We start from the raw sequence: 23,951 nt of genomic DNA, 5'->3' as shown, positions 1-23,951 counted from the left end.
TCAGATTCTATGTACAGAAGAATGACGTTGAATTCCTTATCCTCCTGCCTCCATCTCTCAAGTGCTGGAATTTTAGTTAAGCCAACGTCACCTGGCTATGGACCCTTCTCCATTTCTTAGTCTAGTTCCATGATGAACACCCCAGCTCAGCCCCACCTCGTCTCACAGTTGACTTCACTTGTTTCAAAAACTTAGTGAATACCCAGTGCCCTGCACCCTAGGGAGGGAAAATGGCATGTGACAGAATTCCTGTCTTTGTAGGGTTTACAGACTGAGTAAATGGGAGGGGCTGGTCACAGGGCTTTACTTTTGGAGCAGAAAGGCATCTGAAAGCAGAGTCTGTATCTGAAATGAACCTTGGAGACAGACTTGGTCATTGTACATCTGCGTGGGAGTAAGGGAGGGAGGCCTTAGAAGTCGGCTCAGGTGGACAGGCACTGTCCGCAGATGATGTTCTTAGACAGGGGCTGGGGAAAGATGCAGTGCTTTTGTTTGTTTGTTTTTGGGTTTTGTTCTTTATTTTTCCAAGACAGAGTTTCTCAGTGTAACAGCCCTGGCTGTCCTGGAATTCGCTCTGAAGACCAACCTGGCTTCAGACTCACAGAGATCCACCTGTCTTTACTCCCGAGTGCTGGGATTGAAGGCGTGAAGTACAAGATGTAGTTTTGTTTTGAGACAGGGTCTCATGTAGCCTCTGCTATTTTCAAGTCTGCTGTGTAGCTTGACTATAACCTTAAACTTCTGGTCCTCTTGCACTAGAATTACAAGTATATGCTTAAAATCTGTAGTTTTGAAAAATTCCTTGGCAGAGGCTTGTAACAAGCTGTATGGGGAGCTAAGTTCCTGGAGGTGGGACTGGAGGTGGGGCCTGGACCTGTGCTGGGTAGGTGGGAAGGAAGGAAGGACTGAGCAGGAGAACTGAAGAACTGGCATGCTGGTGTTAACTGAACTGGAACATGTAGTTTCAGGATAACCACTAACATAGAATGAATTTCATAGGAAATATCAGGAAACAGAAGGATTTGTGAGGCTGGGTAACCTTGATCAGTTTCTTAACTATCTGTGGCTTAGCTCCCATCTCTGTAAAATGGAGTAAGAACTGCACTTTCTCAGATTGGGGATGATGTGATATAGCCACCACTGGTTTGCATGCTGTTTCTCACGTTCCTCTCTCACATGACCCAGATGGCCCAGAACTAGCCCCTTTCCTCTCTTCTGCTGAACATGTTTGTGTCGCTGGGCACTAACCCTACGTCTGATCCCACAGTCTGGTATTCCACCCCAAGTTGTCTCCCACAGATCTTTTCTCAGAGCCCCCGCCGAGCCTACAATGCTTCCACTCTCCTTGGTAATCTGTCCCATGCCCTCCTGCCTTGGTGTGAAGACATTCTGTGCTGCCAAAGGCCATGGTCGTCCCTCTGTCTTCTGGGCTTCCTTGGTGCACAGGGAGATGCCCTTGCTTCTTTGTGCTTGGTCAGGTAGTGCCTCGGTGCTCTGGAGTGATCCCACATGCACTTGCCTTACCTACTGAAAGCCAGTCCCAGTTTAATATACGTCCTGGCAAGAGTTTTCAGGGTCCCTCCCAGTGCTAGGGGTTTGGTAAATTATTACAGTGAGTTCATGGCCTAATCTCCTACCAGTGCAGTGTGCCAGCCTCTGCTCTCTTCCTGGTCCATACCAGGGTCTCCCCAGGGAAAGTTTCTCCTTCAACCCCTGGTCTGCCATGGGCCTCAGAACTCTGTGCAGCCTGGTCTCAGTCTCTTCTACAGGCAGTCACTTTTTCTGTATACCTTGTCCTTGCAGCTTCCAGAATGTTCCTGTGTCCTTCTTGGTCAGGCTCAAGTTCAGCTGGAACCCACCTGGCAGGCTAATGCTCTTCCTGGTTACTTCCCCTAAGTCAGGCTGTGCAGGCTTCCTCCTCCTGGCTCCACCCACCACCCTTTGTTCCTCTGCTGCTTTCCTTAGAGGCCCAAGAGTCCTCTGTACCTTTTTGCTTCTCTGGGCTGAAAGGGAACTCCTTGAGGGCAGAGCTCTTTCTTGTTCTAGTTCTGGTGGAGATGATGTGTGCAGCGTAGGATGCCTGTTGATTGTATGCCTGATGCCCACGTCAAGTACCAGAAATCGCTCTTCATACCAGAGGACTGTGCGCTGCCTTCTTGTGTCTCACAGATTGTTCCCTCTGCACTATATCGATTATATTGAAAATTGACAGTGATGAGTCATAATCTAGCAAAGGGAGAAATCTGAACTCGCAGAGCCTGAAGGACTAGAGTAGGAGGTTGCAGATGGGTCTTACAGGCCAGGGCTGGCCATTCCCGACGTTTGTCCTGCAGGTCTCTAACACCCAGAATGGGAGGCCCCTCTTCCCGGTGGGCAGGTGATTTATTGGCAGGGGCCCTTCCGTGGTGATCACTTGTGAAGTGCAGGCTGATACCCGGGCCTGGCCGGAGCGAACACCCCAGCCGCGGGCCGGAGCAGACATGGGGGTGGAGACCGGCGCGGGTTTCACTGCCTCTCAGTGGGCGTGTGACCTGGCCTGCGTGGGGAGCAAGTTTCGCTACTGTGGTGCCCCGCCCGCAGGGAGGACCCTGAGAAGGCCGCGGCGGGGGCTCGGCCCCCTACGGGGCCGGGCGGGGCGGAGTCGAGCGGGCCGCGGCGGCGATCCAGGCCGCCTTTTGCAGCTGCCCGCCGCCGGGCTCGCTGCGCTCCAGCCTCCTCCCCCGGCGCCCTCCGCTCCCTGCGCCCCGCGCTCCGCGCGGCCCCGCCGCGGTCACACGCTGAGCAGCCCGAGGCCGCTTGGCCCTGCGCTTTGTGGAGCCCGGGGACGGGCGCGGCCTCCTTACCTGTGGCTGCGGGTTGCTCTCGGATCGGAGGTGGGGGCGGCTCGTGGACCCAGCCGAAGTGAAAGTCCGCGGACCCGGCGGGCTGGGGGCTCGACCCCAGCGGTTCCCGGCTCTGGGGCTGCGGGCTTCGGGTGGGCTTTCATGGTCACGGAAGGGGACGAGGGCCGGAGCGGTACCAGACACTTCTGAGAAGGCAGCTGCTTCCGCGGGTGGAAAGCAGCTATGCTGGTTTATTGCAACGCGGTCTGTTTGTTGTTTGCACCTTCGTGCAGCCCGTGGTGTCAGGAGGCCGCCTTAGCTCTGTTTGCCTTGTGGTTCCCGGCAGGCCGGGGGCTGCCCTGCCCTGCCAGCACGTCCCAGCTGTGCTGCCGAAAGCCTCCAGCCTGGCTGATATTCCCGAGCTCAGACTTTTCTGCGGTTGCTATTCTGCTGATTGCAGATATCTTTGCTTTGCTGACATCCTGTTTTGGTTTTGGTTTTTACGTCTCACTTGTTTCTTTTTTATCACAGAAACGCTTCGTTAAGGGGCTCCGGCAATACGGCAAGAACTTCTTCAGAATCAGAAAGGAGCTGCTTCCCAATAAGGAAACCGTGAGTACAATCGGACTTTATGTAACTTGGCTTTTTCCTCTTTGCTCTGCTCGTGCTGCTTCTCCGCATTTGAGCTTAGGAAATGGTTCCTTTAAACCCGTGCTGTGCCTGACTCAGACTGGCCTCAGATTCGGTGTGTTCTGCTTTCTTGACTCCTTCAGCTGGTAGTTTTCAGATAGTAGAGTGACATATTGTGCGTATCCTCCTGAAGAACGCGTTGTAACTGGGAGAACAGAGTTAGTTGGGGGAAGGGACCGCTGGAGAGTTAACATCTAATTTTAAATCCAGTGGCTGGAATAGGAAACGGCATTTTATCGCTAGTTTGGATTTCGTAATTATCAAAAGTCATTTGACCAAATCAAAGGATAAAATTGAAAGGGTTATGGAATTCTACTGGGGGTCGTGCCCCCCCTCCCCCCATTTAATGTTGCTGTGCTTTAGGAAAATACTTTTAAGTCTTTGCTATCCCAGCTTTAAATGCTTGCACTTTATAGTGAAAAACAGTTTTTATTAGCTGCTTAATGGGAGCTTTAAAAAAATGCCTTTACTGTTTCAAAAGCTGAGGGTCAGATGGTCCAGATGAACTTGCCCCAAAGCGCTGTACTGAAGCATCTCTGGAAGGTGACACTGTAAGGTCCAGGCTCAGTACCTGTAATTCCTGCCTCCTGGAAGGTGGGGGTGGACCACCAACCTCACCCAATTGATGCCTTCAGGCTTGAGCCAGTAACCGGAAGTACCTCCAATCTGGGAGGGGTAAGAGTTGTGATTGATATTAATCTGGCCACGCTCAGAGCTTTTAGGAAGAGGGGTGAATGAACAATGTCTTTTAGAAAAGTGGAAGGTAGGGTTTTGTTAGTTTGATATTTTGTTTTCTGTTGGTGCTTATTGATTTCCTCTTTTTAAAAAATAATGAAGCTTTTTTTGGACACTTAATATAGAGTACGTTTAGGATCCTGGTAACTGGTAATAGGGAGAAAGAGTCTGAGATTCCAAGTACATCCTAGTAAACTGATGGCTGCAGTCAGTGGTAACTTAATGAAAACTGAGTCACTATTGTGCATCTGAATGTGCTGAGATGGGCTGCCAGAATGCCTTTGAAAACCCAGATCGTGGATAGATGTTAACATACATTGTAGAAAGATCTGCATTTCTCACAGGTTCGGAAGAGATTTTATTAATGGAGATGATGTAGAAATTCTCCTTGAGTTTTCTGGGAATTTCATTTTTTTCCCCTAAATTTGTTACATTAAAAAATTAAGCCGGGCGATGGTGGCGCACGCCTTTAATCCCAGCACTCGGGAGGCAGAGGCAGGCGGATCTCTGTGAGTTCGAGACCAGCCTGGTCTACAGAGCTAGTTCCAGGACAGGCTCCAAAGCCACAGAGAAACCCTGTCTTGAAAAAAACCAAAAAAAAAAAAAAAATTAAAGTAGCCTGGCTCAAATGTAGCAGTTTTGTTTGGAATGAGTGGAAAAAGAGTCAGGGGGTAGATGTGCCCTGAAGTTGATAGCCCACTCTTACTCTGTCAGCTTAAGTCTTTGGTTACAGGTGCTGGGGTTGAGCCTTCAGCTGCTATTTCAGCCTTCCTGCCCTTACCTTTTATCTGTCCCTTTATCTGCTGAAAGTTGTTATGCTAAAGATCTGATCAAAGAAATCCTGACAATCATTTTATCTTGATGCTAGAAAAAAAAAAAACAGTAGCACAATTGAGGATTAAATCAAAACCTTACTTAGGGGTAGGAGTTGGGGTGCTGGGATCAGCCCAGGGTCTTGTGCTTGCTAGGCAGAATTGGAGACCCGTGACAATTTTATTCAGTTTTTATCTCCTTAACTGAAACAGACCCGACTGACCTTTAACCTCATACTGTGTTGCTCACTAGTTTTCCTAATTAGAAAGTCAGATTCTCCTAATCTTATCTGTCCTCTTCTTGGTTGCCCTTATCAGGTTGGCTGATTCAGTGAACTGCTGCCTCTTTCCCTCAGGCTGCTCTGGTGGGCCAACCCAGTGAGATGAAGACATTTTCCGTTTTCCTCCTCTGCTGTGGCTGTGCCTTCTTCTCTAACCCTGTTTCCTCCTGGTTTCCAGTCATTTCTTGTGGGCACCACCACTAGAGGACAGCAGGCAGAGTGGTCTGTAACCTTGGAGGACCTCTGCAAGCATCCCTGGGTCCCACTTTCTTCTGAGTGCATGGGATGGGTTTGGTCGTGGGGTCAGTCTGTTCAGTGTTCTAATTAGCTGGACGAGGCTCGTCTTATATTTTCCTTAGCTGTCATCCAAGCTGGGCTAATCATTACAGCCCACTGAGAGGGGAAGGCAAAGGTCATTTTTCATTTTGCTGCAGAAGATTAGGAATTTTGAAGGTTTCTGTGTTCCAGAATTTCCTTGATAAAAATTTTGTGTCAGGAACCTTTTTTTTTTAATTTATTTATTTATTATGTATACAGTATTGTCAGTATTCTGTTTGCATGTGTGCCTGCAGGCCAGAAGAGGGCACCAGATCTCCTTACGGATGGTAGTGAGCCACCATGTGGTTGCTGGGAATTGAACTTAGGACCTTTGGAAGAGCAGTCAGTGCTCTTAACCACTGAGCCATTTCTCCAGCCCCCCAGGAACCTTTTTATAGAAAATTCTTGTAATCCAGAAACTTCCCCACATTTTCTTCTACTGGATTATTAACTTGTTTCAAGTTTGTTCTTAGAAAACTTGAAACATCAGAAGGGCATCTAAAGGAAATGTGACTGACTGGCCTGTCACTGAGCAGGTCAGCAGAGCTGTGCTCTGTGACTGCCTTGCCAGTAACTGTAGCACCTGATCTTTCCTGAGTTGCTCCCTGCCTTAGCCTGTACTGTGGGAAGTTCAGATTAGGTCTTAAGGAGTTACTGGGAAGTTACTGGTTTTAAATGGTGTTTCTTTGCATGAGACACATGCTTTCAGCCTTAAAGGGGGGACAGTTGGGAGAGCCTAGAAAGATGAATCAATCAGGCCGGCGGTGGTGGCGCACGCCTTTAATCCCAGCACTTGGGAGGCAGAGGCAGGTGGATCTCTGCGAGTTCGAGACCAGCCTGGTCTACAAGAGCTAGTTCCAGGACAGGCTCCAAAACCACAGAGAAACCCTGTCTCGAAAAACCAAAAAAAAAAAAGAAAAGAAAGATGAATCAGCGGTTAAGAGCACTTGCTGCTCTTGCAGAGGACCGGAGTTCACTTCCCAGCACCCTCTTCAGGTGTCTTATTCTTATTCTTTTTGGTTTTTCAAGAGAGGGTTTCTCTGTGTAGCCCTGGCTGTCCTGGAACTCTGTAGAGCAGGCTGGCCTTGCCTCTCAAGTATTGGGATTAAAGGCACCCCAGGCTCGCATCAGGCTTCTGAACTCCCTGTTATTCAAGCTCAGGAGATCCAGCACTCTTTTTAAGTCTCTGAGTGTTGACTGAGTTTTATGTCCTGCTCAGTTTCCACAGTCGTTAAGTTCCAAAGAAATCACACAGAAGTCTACATTAATTACAAACTGATTGACCTAGTATCTCAGCCTTCTTATTAACTCTTATAACTTATATTACCCCATAATTCTTGTCTGTGTTAGCCACGTGGCTTGGTACCTTTTTTGGCGAGGCAGTCACATCTTGCTTCCTCTGAGGCTGGGTCTCAACTGCACAATGCAGTTCCCTCTTCCCAGCATTCTTGTTGCCCCGCCTCTACTTCCTGCCTGGTCGCCCCACCTATACTTCCTGCCGGCTACTGGCCAATCAGCATTTTATTAAAAATAATACAAGTGACAGGATAAAAGACTATTGTCCCACAGTATCTGAGCATACTGACAAACATAAAATGAATGGGTTTTTAATTTTTTTAAAAGATTTATTTATTTATTATGTGTACAGTATTCTCAGTATTCTGTCTGCCTGCAGGCCAGAAGGGAGCGTCAGATCTCATTACAGATGGTTGTGAGCCACCATGTGGTTGCAGGGAATTGAACTCAGGACCTTTGGAAAAGCAGGCAGTGCTCTTAACCGCTGAGCCATCTCTCCAGCCCAATTTTCAATTTTTTTATATTTTTTGTATGTGGATATTTTGCCTGAGATCAGAAGAGGGTGTCCATGAATCCTCTGAAACTGGAATTATAGACAATTTCAGATGGTTGTAGGCCATGTGGGTGCTGAGAACTGAACCTGAGTCCTGGAAGAGCAGTAAGTACTCTTAACTGCTGAACCATCTCTAGCCTCAAATTAAATATTTTTAAGACTATTTTATTTTGTGTGTATGAGTATTTTGCATGAGTCTATGTCTGTGCACCACATGGATGCCTGGTGCCTGAGGAGTCAGAAGAGGGCGTTTGATCCCCTGGAACTAGAACTACAGACAATGGTGATTCGGGTACTCAGACCAAACCGCTCTCAGCAAAAGCAGCAAGTATTCTTAATCTCGAGGCCACTTCTCCATCTCCATAAATAAAAATAATGTTTTTTTTGTTATTGTTGTTGTTTTGAGTCAGGGTTTCTCTGTGTAACAGTCCTGGCTATCCTGGAATTCACTTTGTAGATCAGACTGGCTTTGAACTCACAAAAATCTGCCTGTCTCTACCTCCCAAGTGCTGGGAGCTCCACCAGTACCTGGCAATAAAAATAATTTAAAAAAAAAAAATCTTTAAAGCTGGTGGCGGATCTCTGTGGGTTTCAGTCAGGTCAGTGAATATCCTCCTGCCTTTTGACTCCTATGAAATGGGGTCATGACTCTGGATGCTTAGACCATGCATGAGAATTTCCATGAGGTGGTGTCTGTACAGAGTATATTAAGATGATCTCTCTTCCTAATCTGTTACCCTCTGTTGAAAAACAAGTCTTTGTGTGTACACACATGCTTGCTAGGGCCTGGACTTGCTAGACAAGTGCCTTACACTCTCTGAGCTCTGTGCTTATGTGTGCGAGGTGGTTCTGTTCTGGGACTGTTTTCACCAATCCCCTGTCCTTTCACTTGAGTTATTTAGGAAGGATTGAGGGGGGTACCTGGGTGGAAACAGATCTCTTCACCTTTGGAGCTTTCCTCTGAGAATCCCATTCCTCCCATTTAGTACAGGCCTTATTGTCAGAAGAAAGCGCCTGTGGCATAGACATCAATAGGTTTCCTAGGATTTCTGGTGTTTATTATACAGGTGTTAGGTCCGGCTTTCCTCTGAATACTGCTGCCCACTGAAGTGGGAATAGTGGCTGTGCTTATGGCAAACCGTTTATAGAGGGTTAGTTGAATGGGTATTAATGTGTTAACCTCATGGCACCCAAGAGAATAACGACAAGTCAGATCTTTCTAGTTTTATAGCCGTGCAGACACCCAGTTCTTCCTCTTCTGCCATTTGCCTTTCTTTAATATATGTATAAAATGTGTGATTAGTAGATAAAATAACCAGGAATGGGCACAGAATTTCATATTGACTGTGGCTACCCACTGATCTCTCACCCATTTATACTGGAGTTTTGGCTGTTGGTGCATCTGTGTAAACACTGCCAAGTGTCCTGCACTTCTGAGAAGACAGGACCAGCCCATCTGTCCCACGTGGGGTCTCATTCCAGGATGTTATGGAATTTGCCATTCTCTAAACCAGGCCTCTCAGTTTTAAGTGCTGTCACTTTGTTGTTGGTATGCATATCACTATGTTGTCATGAATTGCATGACCTTTGGCCCTTGATGTTAAAATAATACCTAGAAAATAAATAGGCCTCATAGACTCAAATCCTGACCATCCACAGGGAACCCATCTTAAAATACAGATTACAAAATAACTTGTTTTTCACATACATTGCCATTTCTTAAAAAAATCCATTCAGTATGGATGAGTGTCTCTTGAAGGCTTTGTATACAGCTATGGCTGCTGCTACCAGCAGTGGAGTGTGGGCAGGAGCACCCTCACCAACCTGTACCATGGCTCCTTTCTCAGATGCAGGGCCCATGAGCAAGGAGACAGTTTGATCTGGCCCAGCTCTGTAGGGAAGAGGGAGAAGGTGTGGAGCACATGTTTTTTTTTTTTTTTTTTTTTTTTTTTTTTTTTTTTTGGTTTTTCGAGACAGGGTTTCTCTGTAGCTTTGGTTCCTGTCCTGGAACTAGCTCTTGTAGACCAGGCTGGCCTCGAACTCACAGAGATCCGCCTGCCTCTGCCTCCCGAGTGCTGGGATTAAAGGCGTGCGCCACCACCGCCCGGCTGGAGCACATGTTTTGTATGCCTTTCTCATCTCTAGTCTTAGTTTTGAGCAACTACCCCAGTAAAGAGTAAATTCACGTTATTTGTAAGCACAGGTGGTAGGATGCGGATATTACCATACTGGATCTCATTTTCACTCCCCTTTTTCAGTGAGAAACGTTCGTATCATGAGCGAAGGCAAAGAAGAGACAGCTGTAAAACAGCACCACGAGGGATGAACTCCTACACAGAAGGCTGTGTGAGCTGATGCAGGGGGACCTGGGCCAAAATTAGAGCTCACAGACTTTCGGTGAAAGGACAGCTAGTTTTTATTAACTTTGTGTGACGAAATGAAAAGTCTTGGACAATTAAAATTTTAATTTTCGGCCGGGCGGTGGTGGCGCACGCCTTTAATTCCAGCATTCGGGAGGCAGAGGCAGGCGGATCTCTGTGAGTTCGAGGCCAGCCTGGTCTACAAGAGCTGGTTCTAGGACAGGAACCAAAAGCTACGGAGAAACCCTATCTCAAAAAAATCAAAAAAAATAAATAAAATAAAATTTTAATTTTCCAGATAGCACAAAAGCACTGTTTCTAGGGGCAAATTCTAATGACTCTGTGTGAAACTGCTCTGAGTTATGTCATCAGGCAGAATGGCCTGTATCAGCATGTGTCCTGAATGGAGGGATAAATAACCAAAGATTAAAAATTGCTACAGCGTTTAGCATGAAGTTTTATTTAATTTCAGATTATAACCTTAGGTAAACAATTTTAATGCTTAATCTTACATAAGAAAGTATGGGTTTCCTGATTGGGCTGATACTGAGAACGGGTAACTGGGTTACAGCCAGAAAACAAGACTTGGAAAGCTCTCTGGTTTTCTCCTTGTCCCTCCAGTGCCTATGCTGTATGGTGTCAACTGCTCACGGTCTAGAGCCTGTGGAAAGTGTGGGCTCTCGGGCCTCTTGTCCATTCCGGTTGAGCAAGAAGGGAATTATATTGTTAAAATGGGGATTTGGGTAATCAAGTGTTCGATAAACTTTAAGAACCACTTATGTTAGCCTTAAAATCTTAAGCCTTCAAGCTATATTAATTCTTTTTTAACATTTATTTTATTGACTGCTGTGAATGTTTTTTCTGCATGCGTATCTGCTCTGTGTATATGCGTGCTGGTGGAGACCAGGAATTACATGTTGTTGTGAGATGCCATGTGGTACAGACACACATTCACACACAAATACAACTAAATATGAAAAGAAAAAGAAAGTTGTAACTCCTTATTTTATGTTTTAGAAATCTTACCCACTGCCGGGCGGTGGTGGCGCACGCCTTTAATCCCAGCACTCGGGAGGCAGAAGGCAGGTGTGTTGAAATAGGAGCGGCAGGGCTGCGTCCCCGGCACCCAGCCGCCCACATGGCTAGCTTATGCCCCGAAATAATTACACGGAAACTGTATTCTTTTAAACACTGCTTGGCCCATTAGCTCCAGCCTCTTACTGGCTAGCTCTCATATATAGATTAACCCATTTCTAATATTCTGTGTAGTACCACGAGCTGGCTTACCAGGAAAGATCTTAACCTGCGTCTGTCTGGAGTGGGAGAATCATGGCGACTCCTTCACTCAGCTTCTTTCTCCCAGCATTCTGTTCTGTTTACTCCGCCTATCTAATTTTCTGTCCTATCAGGGCCAAGCAGTTTTCTTTATTAATTAACCAATGAAAGCAACAGATAAATGCAAGACCCACCTCCATCACAGGTGGACTTCCATGAGTCAAGGCCAGCCTGGTCTACTGAGTGGTTCTAGAGCAGCCAGGGCTATACAAAGAAACTGTCTCAAAACACCACAAACAAACAAAAAAAACCTTTCAAGTGTTGCTTTCTTTACTGGCATCCCTCGCATGGGCAGAGATGTGATTGCTTCTGAGAACTCTTCTCTCAATGTCTTCAAAGTGCTCCCTGCAGTTTCCCAGCTGAGGCTCTGCATTTCTGCAGCAGGTCGCCATGGCCTGAGTCTCTTGTTGGTTTGTTTTTATTTGGGTAAGTAAGGGTTTTTCTTTATAGCACAGATGGCCTTGGCTTTAGCTTCTGGAGTACTGGATTGCCGGCATAGGGCACCATGCCAACAGGCAGTACTTTACCTAAGGTGGTCTAAGAGTGTGTGGCTGGTTCGCTCGTGTGATGAAGCAGGTGTGTGGTTTTAACGGAGGACTCTTTGGTGCCAGTGATGGAAAGAAAAGGCAGTTTTTCTTTTTTTTTTTTTTTGGTTTTTCGAGACAGAGTTTCTCTGTAGCTACAGAGCCTGTCCTGGAACTAGCTCTTGTAGACCAGGCTGGCCTCGAACTCACAAAGATCCGCCTGTCTCTGCCTCCCGAGTACTGGGATTAAAGGCGTGCGCCACCACTGCCCGGCGAAAAGGCAGTTTTTCAAGCAGAGGCCCTGTACCTTTGCTGATGACAGTGCTGTGTCCTCAGCCTCTCCATGGTCTCATTCTCCATGTTCAAACCCACAGAAACAGCACTCAGAGCTTTTACTTTATGCAATGTTGTTTGTATGGACTTTGTTTGTAATGGACTTTTAAAAAATGCGTATTTGGGTTTTGCGGGGGGGGGGGTTGGTTTTTCAAGACAGGTTTTTTTCTGTGTAGCCCTTGCTGTCCTGGAACTCACTCTATAGACCAGGCTGGCCTCAAACAGAGATCCGCCTGCCTCTGCCTCCCGAGTGCTGGGATTAAAGGCGTGCGCCACCATCGCTGGATAAAAACATGTATTTGTATGTGTGATTGAGCACATGCTATGTTGTGTGTGGCATTCAGAGGACTGCTTTTGGAGAGATAGCTTGGGGTAGTCTTAGACTGGCTGAGGACTTTTTTAAATTTTTTTTTTATTGATATTTATTGAACTCTACATTTTTCTCTGCTCCCCTCCCTGCCCGGCCCCCCCCTTCAATCCTCCCCGCAAGGTCCCCATGCTCCCAATTTACTCAGGAGATCTTGTCTTTTTCTACTTTCTACTTCCCATGTAGATTAGATCTATGTAACTCTCTCTTAGTGTCCTCATTGTTGTCTAAATTCTCTAGGATTGTGATTTGTAGGCTGGTTTTCTTTGCTTTATGTTTAGAAACCACCTATGAGTGATAGACATGTGATAATTGTCTTTCTGTGTCTTGGTTACCTCACTCAAAATAATGTTTTCTAACTCCATCCATTTTCCTGCAAAATTCAAGATGTTGTAATTTTTTCTGCTGTATAGTACTCCATTGTGTATATGTACCCCATTTTCCTTATCCATTCTTCGGTCGAGGGGCATTTAGGTTGTTTCCAGGTTCTCTGGCTGAAGACTTTTTGTAGGGGGTTCTTTTCTTCCACCCTATGGGTTCTGGGAATCAAGTTCAGATCGCCAGCCTTCCTTGGCACTAAGTGCTTTATCCACTGAGCCAATTTGCTGGCCCTGCTTTGAATTTACAGAGTGCTAAGAGTTCAGATACTGCCTCCAGCATTTGAAGGACCTGTTGTTCCCTATTGACGCTTGTTAAGATTCTCCTTGACCTTGCTTACCTGCATGACTTATAAGCCCTACAATTTTATTTTTTTATTTATTTATTTATTTATTTATTTATTTATTTTGGTTTTTCGAGACAGGGTTTCTCTGTGGTTTTGGAGCCTGTCCTGGAACTAGCTCTTGTAGACCAGGCTGGTCTCGAACTCACAGAGATCCGCCTGCCTCTGCCTCCCAAGTGCTGGGATTAAAGGCATGCGCCACCACCGCCCGGCGAGCCCTACAATTTTAATAGGTAAAACAAATAGAAGGTATGCCCTAGAATTATAAAAGACAGACTTTAATAACTGTAGTGATGGGCAGTGGGATCATCCACTTAGAGCTTATATTTTGTATCATAGGCTTGTGTCTTATCTGTTAATCCATTCTGATTTGAACACCCAGCCTGAGAGCTGGAGGTGTGACTCAGTTGAAAGGGTGTTTGCCTAGCATCATGCCCTGGAGCTGCATCTTACTGGACAGGATAGTGCCCAACTAATCCAGCACTTGAGGACGAGGCCCAGGTGGGATACCTTGTCTGTCTGTCTGTCTGTCTGCCTTTCTTTCTTTCTTTCTTTCTTTCTTTCTTTCTTTCTTTCTTTCTTTCTTTCTTTCTTTCTTTCTTTCTTTCTTTCTTTCTTTCTATATGCGCTGGTGTTTTGCCTGTATGTGTCTGTGTGAGGATGACAGATTTGCTGGAACAAGAGTTATAAACAGTTGTGAACTGCCCTGCAGGTACTGGGAATTGAACCTAGTTCCTCTGAAAGAGCAACCAGTCAGTCCTCTTAACCCCTGAGTCATCTTTCCAACCTTTTTACTTTTTCCTTTTTGGTTTTTTGAGGCAGGGTTTCTCTGTAGCTTTGGAGCCTGTCCTGGAACTCCCTTTGTAGACCAGGCTGGACTCGGACTCCCAGAGATCCTGCCTCTGCCTCCCGAGTGCTGGGATTAAAGGCGTGCACCACCACCGCCTGGCCTTACTTTTTTTTTTTTTTTTTAAGGAAACTAAAACTTAGCTGCTGATGTTTGAAAAATATTTTGTCACCGGGCGGTGGTGGCGCATGCCTTTAATCCCAGCACTCGGGAGGCAGAGGCAGGCGGATCTCTGTGAGTTCGAGACCAGCCTGGTCTACAAGAGCTAGTTCCAGGACAGAAACCAAAAGCTACGGAGAAACCCTGTCTCGAAAAATCAAAAAAAAAAAAAAAAAAAAAAAAATATATATATATATATATATTGTCTGTTTTTTATTATAAAGTATATTTTAAAAGTTCTTTTAAAGTTATAGACTATATTTAAAATTATAATCCTTGAATAATTGGTTCATTTTAATCTTCTTCTATGTTACACCCATGAGCGACACTTAGGAAATTCGAATAACAGTAAACTGCTTTGTTTAGAGAAGTAAGGATAAGATACTAGACTAAGTCCCAGCTGTTCACCAGTGGGAAAAACCATACCCGACCCCAGAGTAGAACAGCATCTGTCTCGTGGCATCTGAAAACCTGTGCTGTGTGAATAGGAAAAATGGGCAGGACAGACCTCTCTCCTCGGGGGTGATTTATCCTTTTCAAATTGTGTGTGTGTGTTTGTGTGTGTTGTGGATGTGTGTGCGGGGTCACTTATGCATACAAACAAGGGTATACACATGCCATACCATGCTGTGGCAGTCAGAAACTGGGGTGTCTGACCCAAGATCTGCTCATGGCTGTATAAACCAGGCTAGGCAGCTTTGAACCTCCCAGGACTCTGTTGGCTCACATTTCCAGTAAGGACATGCTGGGACAGCACACTGCTCTACATGGATGGGTTCAGGGGATTTTTTTAAACTCAGCTCTTCATACTTGTATGACCACCACTTTACCCTCTGAGCCTTCTCCCCAGCTCTTTTAAAAATTTTCATTTGCGGTTGTTTTATTTTGGCAGTGCTGTATTGAGCCAGGCTTGCAGTGTGCTAGGCATAGACTTAACCCCCGAACTGCACTCTTGTCCCTGGTGTTAGAGTTTCAGGCACAGCTGCATTGCTCTGTCCTTTCCTGTTTTTTTTTTTTTCCTCTGTGACTTTGGGAATGTGATTGCTGTCTCCATGTCCTGAGTCCATCTGAATTGTGGGATTATAATTTCTGAGGCTTGAACGTTGAGATTTATGTACCATTACAGCTGGCAAAGTTAGGGTTCATGGAGCTTTGGTTCAGTTCAAGGCCTGTGCAGTGTGAGTGGGAGATGAGGGTGAGCCTTCATGGAACTCACTGCTGAGGGCCAGCTGGGCTTGTGCTTCTTGAAAATACCCACGTTGTTGACTTGCTGGAACCACGGGGCTATGGGGTCTTACGCATCCTCTCCACAACTGTCTTATCTGTCCATCAGAGTTGCGTCCTTTAATTTTTTATTTTAAATTAAGATTTTTAAATAGAATTTATAACCTTTTTAAAAAATGCATTTGTTTTTATTTTAGGCACATTGGTATTTTGTCATGGGTGTTAGGTCCCCTGGAACTGGGATTAAAGACAGTTATGAGCTGCCATGTGGGTGCTGGGTATTGAACTCAGAACCTCTAGAAGAACCACTGAGCTCTTTAACTACTGATCCATCTTTCCAGGCCAAAAATCTATAGTCTTAAGACTTATTCCTTCCTGGACAGTGGTAGCACACACCTTTAATCCCAGTACTAGGGAGGCAGAGGCAGGTGGATCTCTGAGTTTGAGACCAGCCAGGGCTACACAGAGAGACCCTGCCTTAACAAACAAAAAAACTTTTTCCTCACATGGATTTCCACTATATACACACATATGCATTTGTACACAATGTGTATTTTTATGGAAAGAATGTGAGAGTCTGTCAGTAACCTTGTGTAGGTGCATGTTTAGCTGCTGGTTTAAGGCCATTGAAAGCCTAAATGCCCAAGGCCTTTCATTTTCACATATCTACAACAGCAAGACTGAGACTCTAGACTCACTGTGCTGCAGAGGGTCTTCCTGTTTAGAGAGTTCAACCCTATAATATAAAACACAGAGCACGTGCAAGTTGTGCGCGCGGAGGGAGGTATGGAGCTGTGCACATGGAAGTGTGGGGTTCTCTGCTTCTTTCTGTGATGATTTGCTTCTCTTCATCTCGGTGAGTCACCATCACATGCTATTTTATTATCTTGAAAACAGTCTCTGGAATTTTTTTTTTATCCTCTGTTTTTGCCGTGTGAGTGGAAAACCACTGAAGTTGTTGAACAATATTTAAATGAAGACTTTCTTTAGGGACACTTTAGTTATCTGTTTTGGCCTTTTCTGTTGTCTTTTTGTCTCCACGTGCAAAGTTTGGATTGTAAGGTTAAGAATTGGTGACTGCCTAAGGCAAACAGGCCTATTTGCCCTGGCTGAGTACTGGTGGCTCATGCCTCCCAAGATGAGAATATGGTCTGTTCTGGAAATGTGCTTGTGAGGTGCATTGGAGCAGGTCAGTTTGCTGGTCTTAAATCAACAGACTGTCTGTCTGAGAGACAACCCAGACTCAAGGGAGCCCAGGAGTCTTAGGTCTCCCTGCCACCTCCTGTGCTCTGATTGCTCCCTCTGTTGCTTTTGGACTTGCTCAGACTAACCTAAGAAAATAGCAGGATTTCCTTGTCCACATCCTCACCTGCTTGTGTTTCACGAGAAAGACAGACTTCTTTCTGGCTAGTGGGAGATGATTTTAGGGCAAGGATGGCAAGGGGAGGATACCCTGGTTCTCCTGCCTGACCTCCTACCCCTGATCAGCACAGGGCTAACTTGTTTGGAGGTCTCCAAAACAGAATTCTTCTGACTTTTGTTCACTGCCTTTCTTGCACTGCTCTCTACCCCTAGCCCAGCCTCCTTGTCCCATTCCACACTCGCAACAGGAATCATTTTTATAGCACACATAACCTTTAAACCAAAAGTATATTGCTTCTAACAAGAGTGAACCTCTTCTTTGCTTTTATTTTGAAAAGTCCTCCCTGTTGTTTAATGTGGAGGGTATCTGTGCTGAAAGCCTGCTCCAAGTAGGCATTTGTGCATCCCAGAGGAACTTTTGATTTATTTCCTTAACTCTGCCCTCCTTTCTCTGTGGTTCAAAAACCTTTAATGATCTATAAAGCTTGGAGACTTCAGTACAGAACAGTAGTGGTTTTAAGGACCCTCCCACCATATGAAAGGCCTGCCAGGTTCCACACGCTGGGTTTCCACTCCCTGGAAAGCTAACCTCTTACAGACTTTTGGTTGTGCGGCAGGGCATTCTCGGTTGGGGCCTTGATAATGCTTTTGTGAAATATATTTTCTTCCTTTTCTCCCTCCCTTTGAAAAACTGTAATGAAAATTCCGGGCTCTTGGCCAGCCTGTGGGATGTGATACAGTAGAAATGTTTCTGGTGCCCTTTGTTACTGCTCGGCTTTGATTAAGTTTGTTTCCAGTAAGTTTAACCCCGCTCCCCCTGGCCCCCCTGCTCCTCATGGCTGAGGAGGCTGATTGAGCCAAGGTTAAGCATGGTGTTGTGCAAGTTGCTGATGCCTAGTGGACTCCCTGTGCCAGGCAGAAGGAGCAAGAAGCATGTCTCTAACAACGTGATGTTTCCTCTCTGGCTGCCTTATGCTGCCTTGTGCAGGAGGTGATAGAGCTGTGTGTGGAAGCTGTGTAGGTTTCCTCTCTTGCTTCTGATCAGGTATTCCAGGAAACCACTGTACAACATGCTCCCTTGTTTCTATTTAAAATTGTGACACTCTGTAGCCTTGGCTGGCCTCTAATTTCTTGCCTCTGCCTCTTGAGTGCTAGGGTTATTGGTGGAGGCCTCCATGGGAGGCTATACAGCTTGTCTTGAGATTCTTTTAGTTAAGTAAGTTTAAAATCATGTTGTACAACCTCTGGGACTCTGCCAGGTGTGGGAGGAGGCTCCCAGAGCAGCGGTGAGCAAGCAGTGCTGCTCCTTTGATCTTCTGTGGCTCTCCATTTCAAAAGAAAGGGGTGCTTGCAGCTTTAGAATTTTTTTTTTTTTGTTTAATATTGCTTTGACCTCATATTTATAGCCCTTTTCATCCTAGCAACAGAACCCTTGACAAAAAGCATTTTCCAGGGGCTGGAGAGATGCCTCAGTGGTTAAAAGCATTGCCTGCTCTTCCAAAGGTCCTGAGTTCAATTCCCAGCAACCACATAGTGGCTCACAACCATCTGTAATGAGGTCTGGTGCCCTCTTCTGGCCTTCAGGCATACACACAGACAGAATATTGTATAAATAATAAATGAATAAGTATTTAAAAAAAGCATTTTCCAGTCCTTCTGATACTCTAGAGGGTGAGAACAAGATGTTCTGATGCTAGATGTGCGTGCAGGAGCCCCTCCCAGTCAGAGGGAAGTGGATCTTACAGTGATACCCTCTGGAGCCTCTGTGATGCTGAGTGCTTGCTTGGTTTTAGGCAGTGTTTACTTTTCCACAAAAAGTGAGATTTTACTCCTAAAATTCTTGATTTATGGTGGAATTCTTTGCCAACCCACAGTGATGGAGTATAAGTTTGTGCAATCCCTTTGTGTCCTGGGGCTTTGGAGATACTGACCTATAAGCTAGCAGAGATCAATGTGATAAAACAGTCTCTTGGGAAAACAGCGATCCGACTTCCTTCCGGACCCGTCAGAAACGGTTCACTTGAAGACAGAATTCTGTAATGACCAGAACAGCACTGTGGTCCCAGAATCTGTGAAAGAATGCAAATCACCAGTGGGCCACAGGAGGTGTGTTTTATCCCTCTTCTCCTGTTCTTTTAAGGGCTCTCATTTTCTCAGCTATTCTGGAAGCCAGAAAACCCCAACAATACTTATGTCTTCATTCCCTTCAGAGTTGAGGTTACGTATGTTAGTTGGGTGCCCAACTTGGTTGCTAGGACCTGGACTTCAGTCCTCCTATTATGCAGCACGTGCTTTAACCACTGTGGCTTCTCTATCAGAAAGTATGTAGAATGAGACGTGCTGTTTGGGAGTGCTTTGTTTTGTTTATTTGTGGAGTTTTATTTGTTTGAGACAAGGTCTTGCTGGGGGCAGAGGGAGTCTTATGAGGGTTTCTCTGTGTCACCCTGGCTGTCCTGGAACTCACTCTGCAGACCAGGCTGGCCTTGAACTTAGAGAGACTCACCTGCCTCTGCCTCCCGAGTGCTGGGGTTAAATGTGTGTGTTACCATCACTGCCCGGCTGAGACCAGGTCTTATGTAACCTATTCTGATCTCAGACTTGCTCTGTGGTCAGAGGTGACCTTTTATATGTTAGCTGCTTGTCTCGCTGTGACAAAATACCTGATAAAGGTGACTTTAAGGTCAGAGGGGCTTATTTTGACTCATAGCTCAAGGATACATACAATACTGCATGGCAGGGAAGCTAACAATGGAGATGCATGAGGCAGATCTTTACATTGTATCTACCGTCAGGAAGCAGAAAGAGATGAATTCTGGTGCCTAGCTCACTTTCTCTGTTTACTTTTTCCTAAACCATTGTCTGTGGCATGGTGCCTCCCAAGGAAAGTGGTTCTTCCACTGTGGCTAATCCAACCTAGGTAATCCTTCACAAATGTGCTAGAGAGGCCGGGCAGTGGTGGCGCACGCCTTTAATCCCAGCACTTGGGAGGCAGAGGCAGGCGGATCTCTGTGAGTTCGAGACCAGCCTGGTCTACAAGAGCTAGTTCCAGGACAGGCTCCAAAACCACAGAGAAACCCTGTCTCGAAAACAAACAAACAAACAAAAAAACAAATGTGCTAGAGACTTGTCCCCTAGGTGATTGCAAATCTGTTGACAACCAGTATAAGCTATCACAGTTTGAACTCTTGATCCTCCTGCCTCCATTCCTAAGTGTTATTATTACAGATATCACCACCACACTAAGCTCCGTGCAATTTTCTTTTTCTTTTTTTTTTTAATTTATTATGTATACAATATTCTGTCTGTGTGTATGCCTGCAGGCCAGAAGAGGGCACCAGACCTCAATACAGATGGTTGTGAGCCACCATGTGGTTTCTGGGAATTGAACTCAGGACCTTTGGAAGAGCAGGCAATGCTCTTAACCTCTGAGCCATCTTACCAGCCCCTCAGTGCAATTTTCTGCACGTCTCATTCTAAGCAATGTGTTTACTTCTCATTGTTTGTAGGCATGGTTTATGATATACTAGGAATAACCAGGCTTGTCCTTAATCTGAAAACAGTAAGTGCCCAAGCACTGACTTCATGTTACAGGTAAAACTGTTAGAAGTATAGCTTCTAAGGAGCAAAATAAAGATGCTCATTCTCATTGCACCCCAATTTTTACAGAAACATAAGTTAGGCAAAAAGTACATAGGTACAGTATGTGGAATGGAAAGAAAGACAAACCTGAGTCTTATGATCTGTTTAACTATATAATAGAAAACCCAGAGACTATTAATGTAATGATGAAACATGGAAAAATTGCTACGGATGAAGTAGTGAAAATAAGTGATGTTTCTGTAGACCCACGATAGTCAAGTAGAACACGTAAGAGATTTAACGTTTTCTGCAATGGCAAGAGAAGGTGTAAGATCCTTGCAGTAAGTATAATAAATGGTGTGGGAGGCCTTTGCTTAATAACAACAATAACAAGCTATTAAAACATACAGGCGTTTCTAAAGCAGTGAAGAAGCCAGGGATGATGTAGTCTCAGCACTCTGAAGACCAAGCAGGGATGGAGGCAAATGTGGCCACATAATAGCAATACGCTACTTAAAAACAATCACAATAACCTGGGTTAGGTGAATAGTTGACATAGTAGTTGTGTGTGCTTCTAAATAAATCCAACATAAATTAATAAAAAATTTTTTTTTTTTTAGACAGAATTGCTTTATGCTTATAATGGTGTTTAGGCTGACCATGAACTACTGGTCCACCTGTTTCCACCTCCCAGAGCTGGGATTACAAGTACATGATCAGCACTGGAACTGGCAAGCATTTTATTGTTTTGTGAGGCCAGGGAGCAAAATTATTTGCAAAGTTGGGTTCACTGCCATTCAAAGCTTTGGCATTTTAAGTTTGCTGTTTTCCTCTGTGATGTTTCTGAACACAGTAAATGTGACCAGAACCACACTGAAGAGAGAGCTCAAAGCTTAATTTTCAAGGTTCGGCTTTCCTATTCACTCTTTAAACCCCATGAAATATGGGGCTCATATAGACTCTCCCTCACCAAGTTGAACTGAAAATCACATTATATGGGTACTGGGTATATGGTAGTGAACTTGCCAACCATACTCAAGGCTCTACGTTCCATCTCTGGCACTTCATAAAACCAATTCAGTTACAAGTTAAGAGCGTTAAAATTATAAGCGATGCTAAATAACAGGCATTGTTTGGAGCATGGAGCATTGAACCCATCTGATCTTCATGCATCTCGTTACAGTCGTGCTACCTTCTTCCTCAGCTTGGAACACCAGGTCTGCAGGTGCCGCCCAACTGAGCTGAGATTGTTCCTCTCCTGGTTTCTAGCAGTGCAAACAAGGACAGGAGGAAGCTGCTCATTTTTGGCATTATTAAGCTTATTCTTGGTTTCCTAGTGCTTGGCTTCTTTGGATGGAGGGGTAGATAGATGATGTCTGATGAAGGGAAGTCTGCAGGGCAGGGTTAGTGAGTGTAAGTGAGAACCATCCTACAGTGGATGCTTTGGATTGTCCGTGACTTCCTCTTTATATTAAACTTGTGTGTATTCATTTACTCAGCCAGCAACAGATATTCAAGTTCCTTTGTAGAAGACATTTTAGTTGGATGTGAAGAATAATTTTTTAAAAAGTGTGAATTTAAAACAAACAAGTACAATGTTTCTTTTACCCTTAAACGTTCATAATGTACTAAGAAAAGCATACAGAACAAGTGGATAACTTGTGTGATAACTGCCGTGTAGGATGTAGATATACTTGTACCAGATTTGTAACAGGCTATGACTTGCACCTCAGGGTCCCATTTTATTTTTGTTTTGCCTTTGTTATAATCTCCTAAAGTTGTCATATGACTCTAATCAAACTTGTCCCCAGTTTTGAGTGGCTTCTCCTCTTAAGCATTGGGTAGTTGGAGCACTCGTAGCCAAGAGCCTACTTGCAGCCTCTTCCCTCTTGAGGGAACTCTCTGATGAGTGGAGTGTGCGGGGATTCTCTCCATGCTGCTCTTCTCAGAGAGGTGGAGTGCAAATTCTTTTTTTTTTTTTTTTTTTTTTTGACTTTTCGAGACAGGGTTTCTCCGTAGCTTTTGGTTCCTGTCCTGGAACTAGCTCTTGTAGACCAGGCTGGCCTCGAACTCACAGAGATCCGCCTGCCTCTGCCTCCCGAGTGCTGGGATTAAAGGCGTGCGCCACTACCGCCCGGCGTGAGTGCAAATTCTAATTGATCCTAATAATAAAAACCTGGAGTCAGATATGGGTGGGGGTTGAAAGCTGAAAGATCAGAGAAGCAGAACAGCCAGCCACTAGTTCTTACCTCTACAAAATTCTCAGACCAAATGTGAAGTATCCTGTCTCTACAAGTCCTCAGATTGAATGCCTTGACTTCCTGTCTCCTCCCATTTTGTATTCCTTTCTCTGCTCAACCATATCCCTTCTGTCTTCACTTCCCTAGTGTTGAAATTAAAGGTGTGTGACTCCCAAGTACTGGGATTAAAGGTGTGAGCCACCACTGCCTGACTCGGTCGGACTCTTTGGGACTCTTTTTTGAGACTGAAGCCAACTAGTGTAGCCCAGGGTGGCCTTGAACTCTCAGAGATCCAGCTGCCTCTGTCTCCCAAGTGCTGGGATTAAAGGTGTGTGCCACCACTGCCTGACCTTTATGACTAATTAGTGGCTCGCTCCACACTCTGATCCGTGGGCAAGCTTTATTTGTCACAGCCCAAACGACATGCCACCACAGACAGGTACTCTCCTATGCGGTTTTTTCCCATCTGTCCAATGGAGGCATCATAACCAGCTGCCAGGGCTGTTGGCGTGAGGGGCTGCTGAGTTGTGGCTTACCAGGTGATCTTGCCCTCATGCAGCTGTAAAACCTCAGAGGTTTTGAGAATCTGGAAAGCAAAACTTAATACTCAGTTGCACAGTTTTAAAAAGTTTTTTTTTTTTTCCTTTTGGGGGTACGGTTTGAGACAGGGTTTCTTTGTGTAGCCCTGGTTGTCCTGTAATTCACTCTGTAGACCAGGCTGGCCTCAAACTCACAGAGATTCACCTGCCTCTGCCTTCCAGGTGCTGGGATTAAAAATGTATGCCACCACCGCCTGCCTGAGTTAGATTTTTGTATTCATGTGTGTTCATGCACATGTGTGTAGGTGCCCAGATAGAAGAGAATTTCCAATAGAGGGCGCTGGATCTCCTGTCAGGAGTTACTAGAAGGCTGTAAGATCTGGGTGTTGGGAGCTAAACTCTGGTCCTCTACCACTGAGCCATCTCTCTAGCCTTCAGAGTCACAAGGTTTTATACTGTACCATGTTGCTCAGTTAAATTTCTTCTTTCCTTTCCTTTGCTTTCCTTTTATTTTATTTTGGCCTCGGCCTCACAAGTGCTGAGGCTAACAGACATCTTCACTAATTTGTCTTACACATTCATTTATATATATTTTGATATAGGATCTCACTCTGGACTGAAACTCAGAGACCTACCTGGCTTGTCTCACTTCTAATCAAATCTTTGTAAAACCCCTCAGATAATTTGGAGGATTGCAATGTATTTGAGGTGGATTTGTGTGAGCTTACAGTATACACTTGAGTTAGAAGTAGAAATTGGGGTTAGAGGATGTCAGTAAATACAGCTATAACTTGATCTTCCCAATGCTCTATCTTTCTACCATGCTGCCTTCATATTCTCAGGTGTCCTTTATA

The 23,951-nt window shown here is 45.2% G+C and overlaps 1 protein-coding gene across 11 annotated transcripts in view; it reads left to right on the top strand.

Moving 5' to 3' along the window:
• Rere (arginine-glutamic acid dipeptide repeats) overlaps window positions 1–23,951 on the top strand; it is a 372,816-nt gene that overhangs the window by 307,743 nt on the left and 41,122 nt on the right. For all 11 annotated transcript variants that reach the window (XM_057783759.1, XM_057783758.1, XM_057783750.1 and 8 more), the window contains one exon: window positions 3,354–3,434. In XM_057783759.1, coding sequence (XP_057639742.1) covers window positions 3,354–3,434 — 81 coding nt within the window. The remainder of the gene's footprint in view (window positions 1–3,353; window positions 3,435–23,951) is intronic.

This window comes from Chionomys nivalis, chromosome 11, assembly GCF_950005125.1.
Source record: "Chionomys nivalis chromosome 11, mChiNiv1.1, whole genome shotgun sequence".
NCBI lineage: Eukaryota > Metazoa > Chordata > Mammalia > Rodentia > Cricetidae > Chionomys > Chionomys nivalis.
Note: the sequence above shows the minus strand (reverse complement) of the source record. Positions and strands in the feature narration are given on the sequence as shown.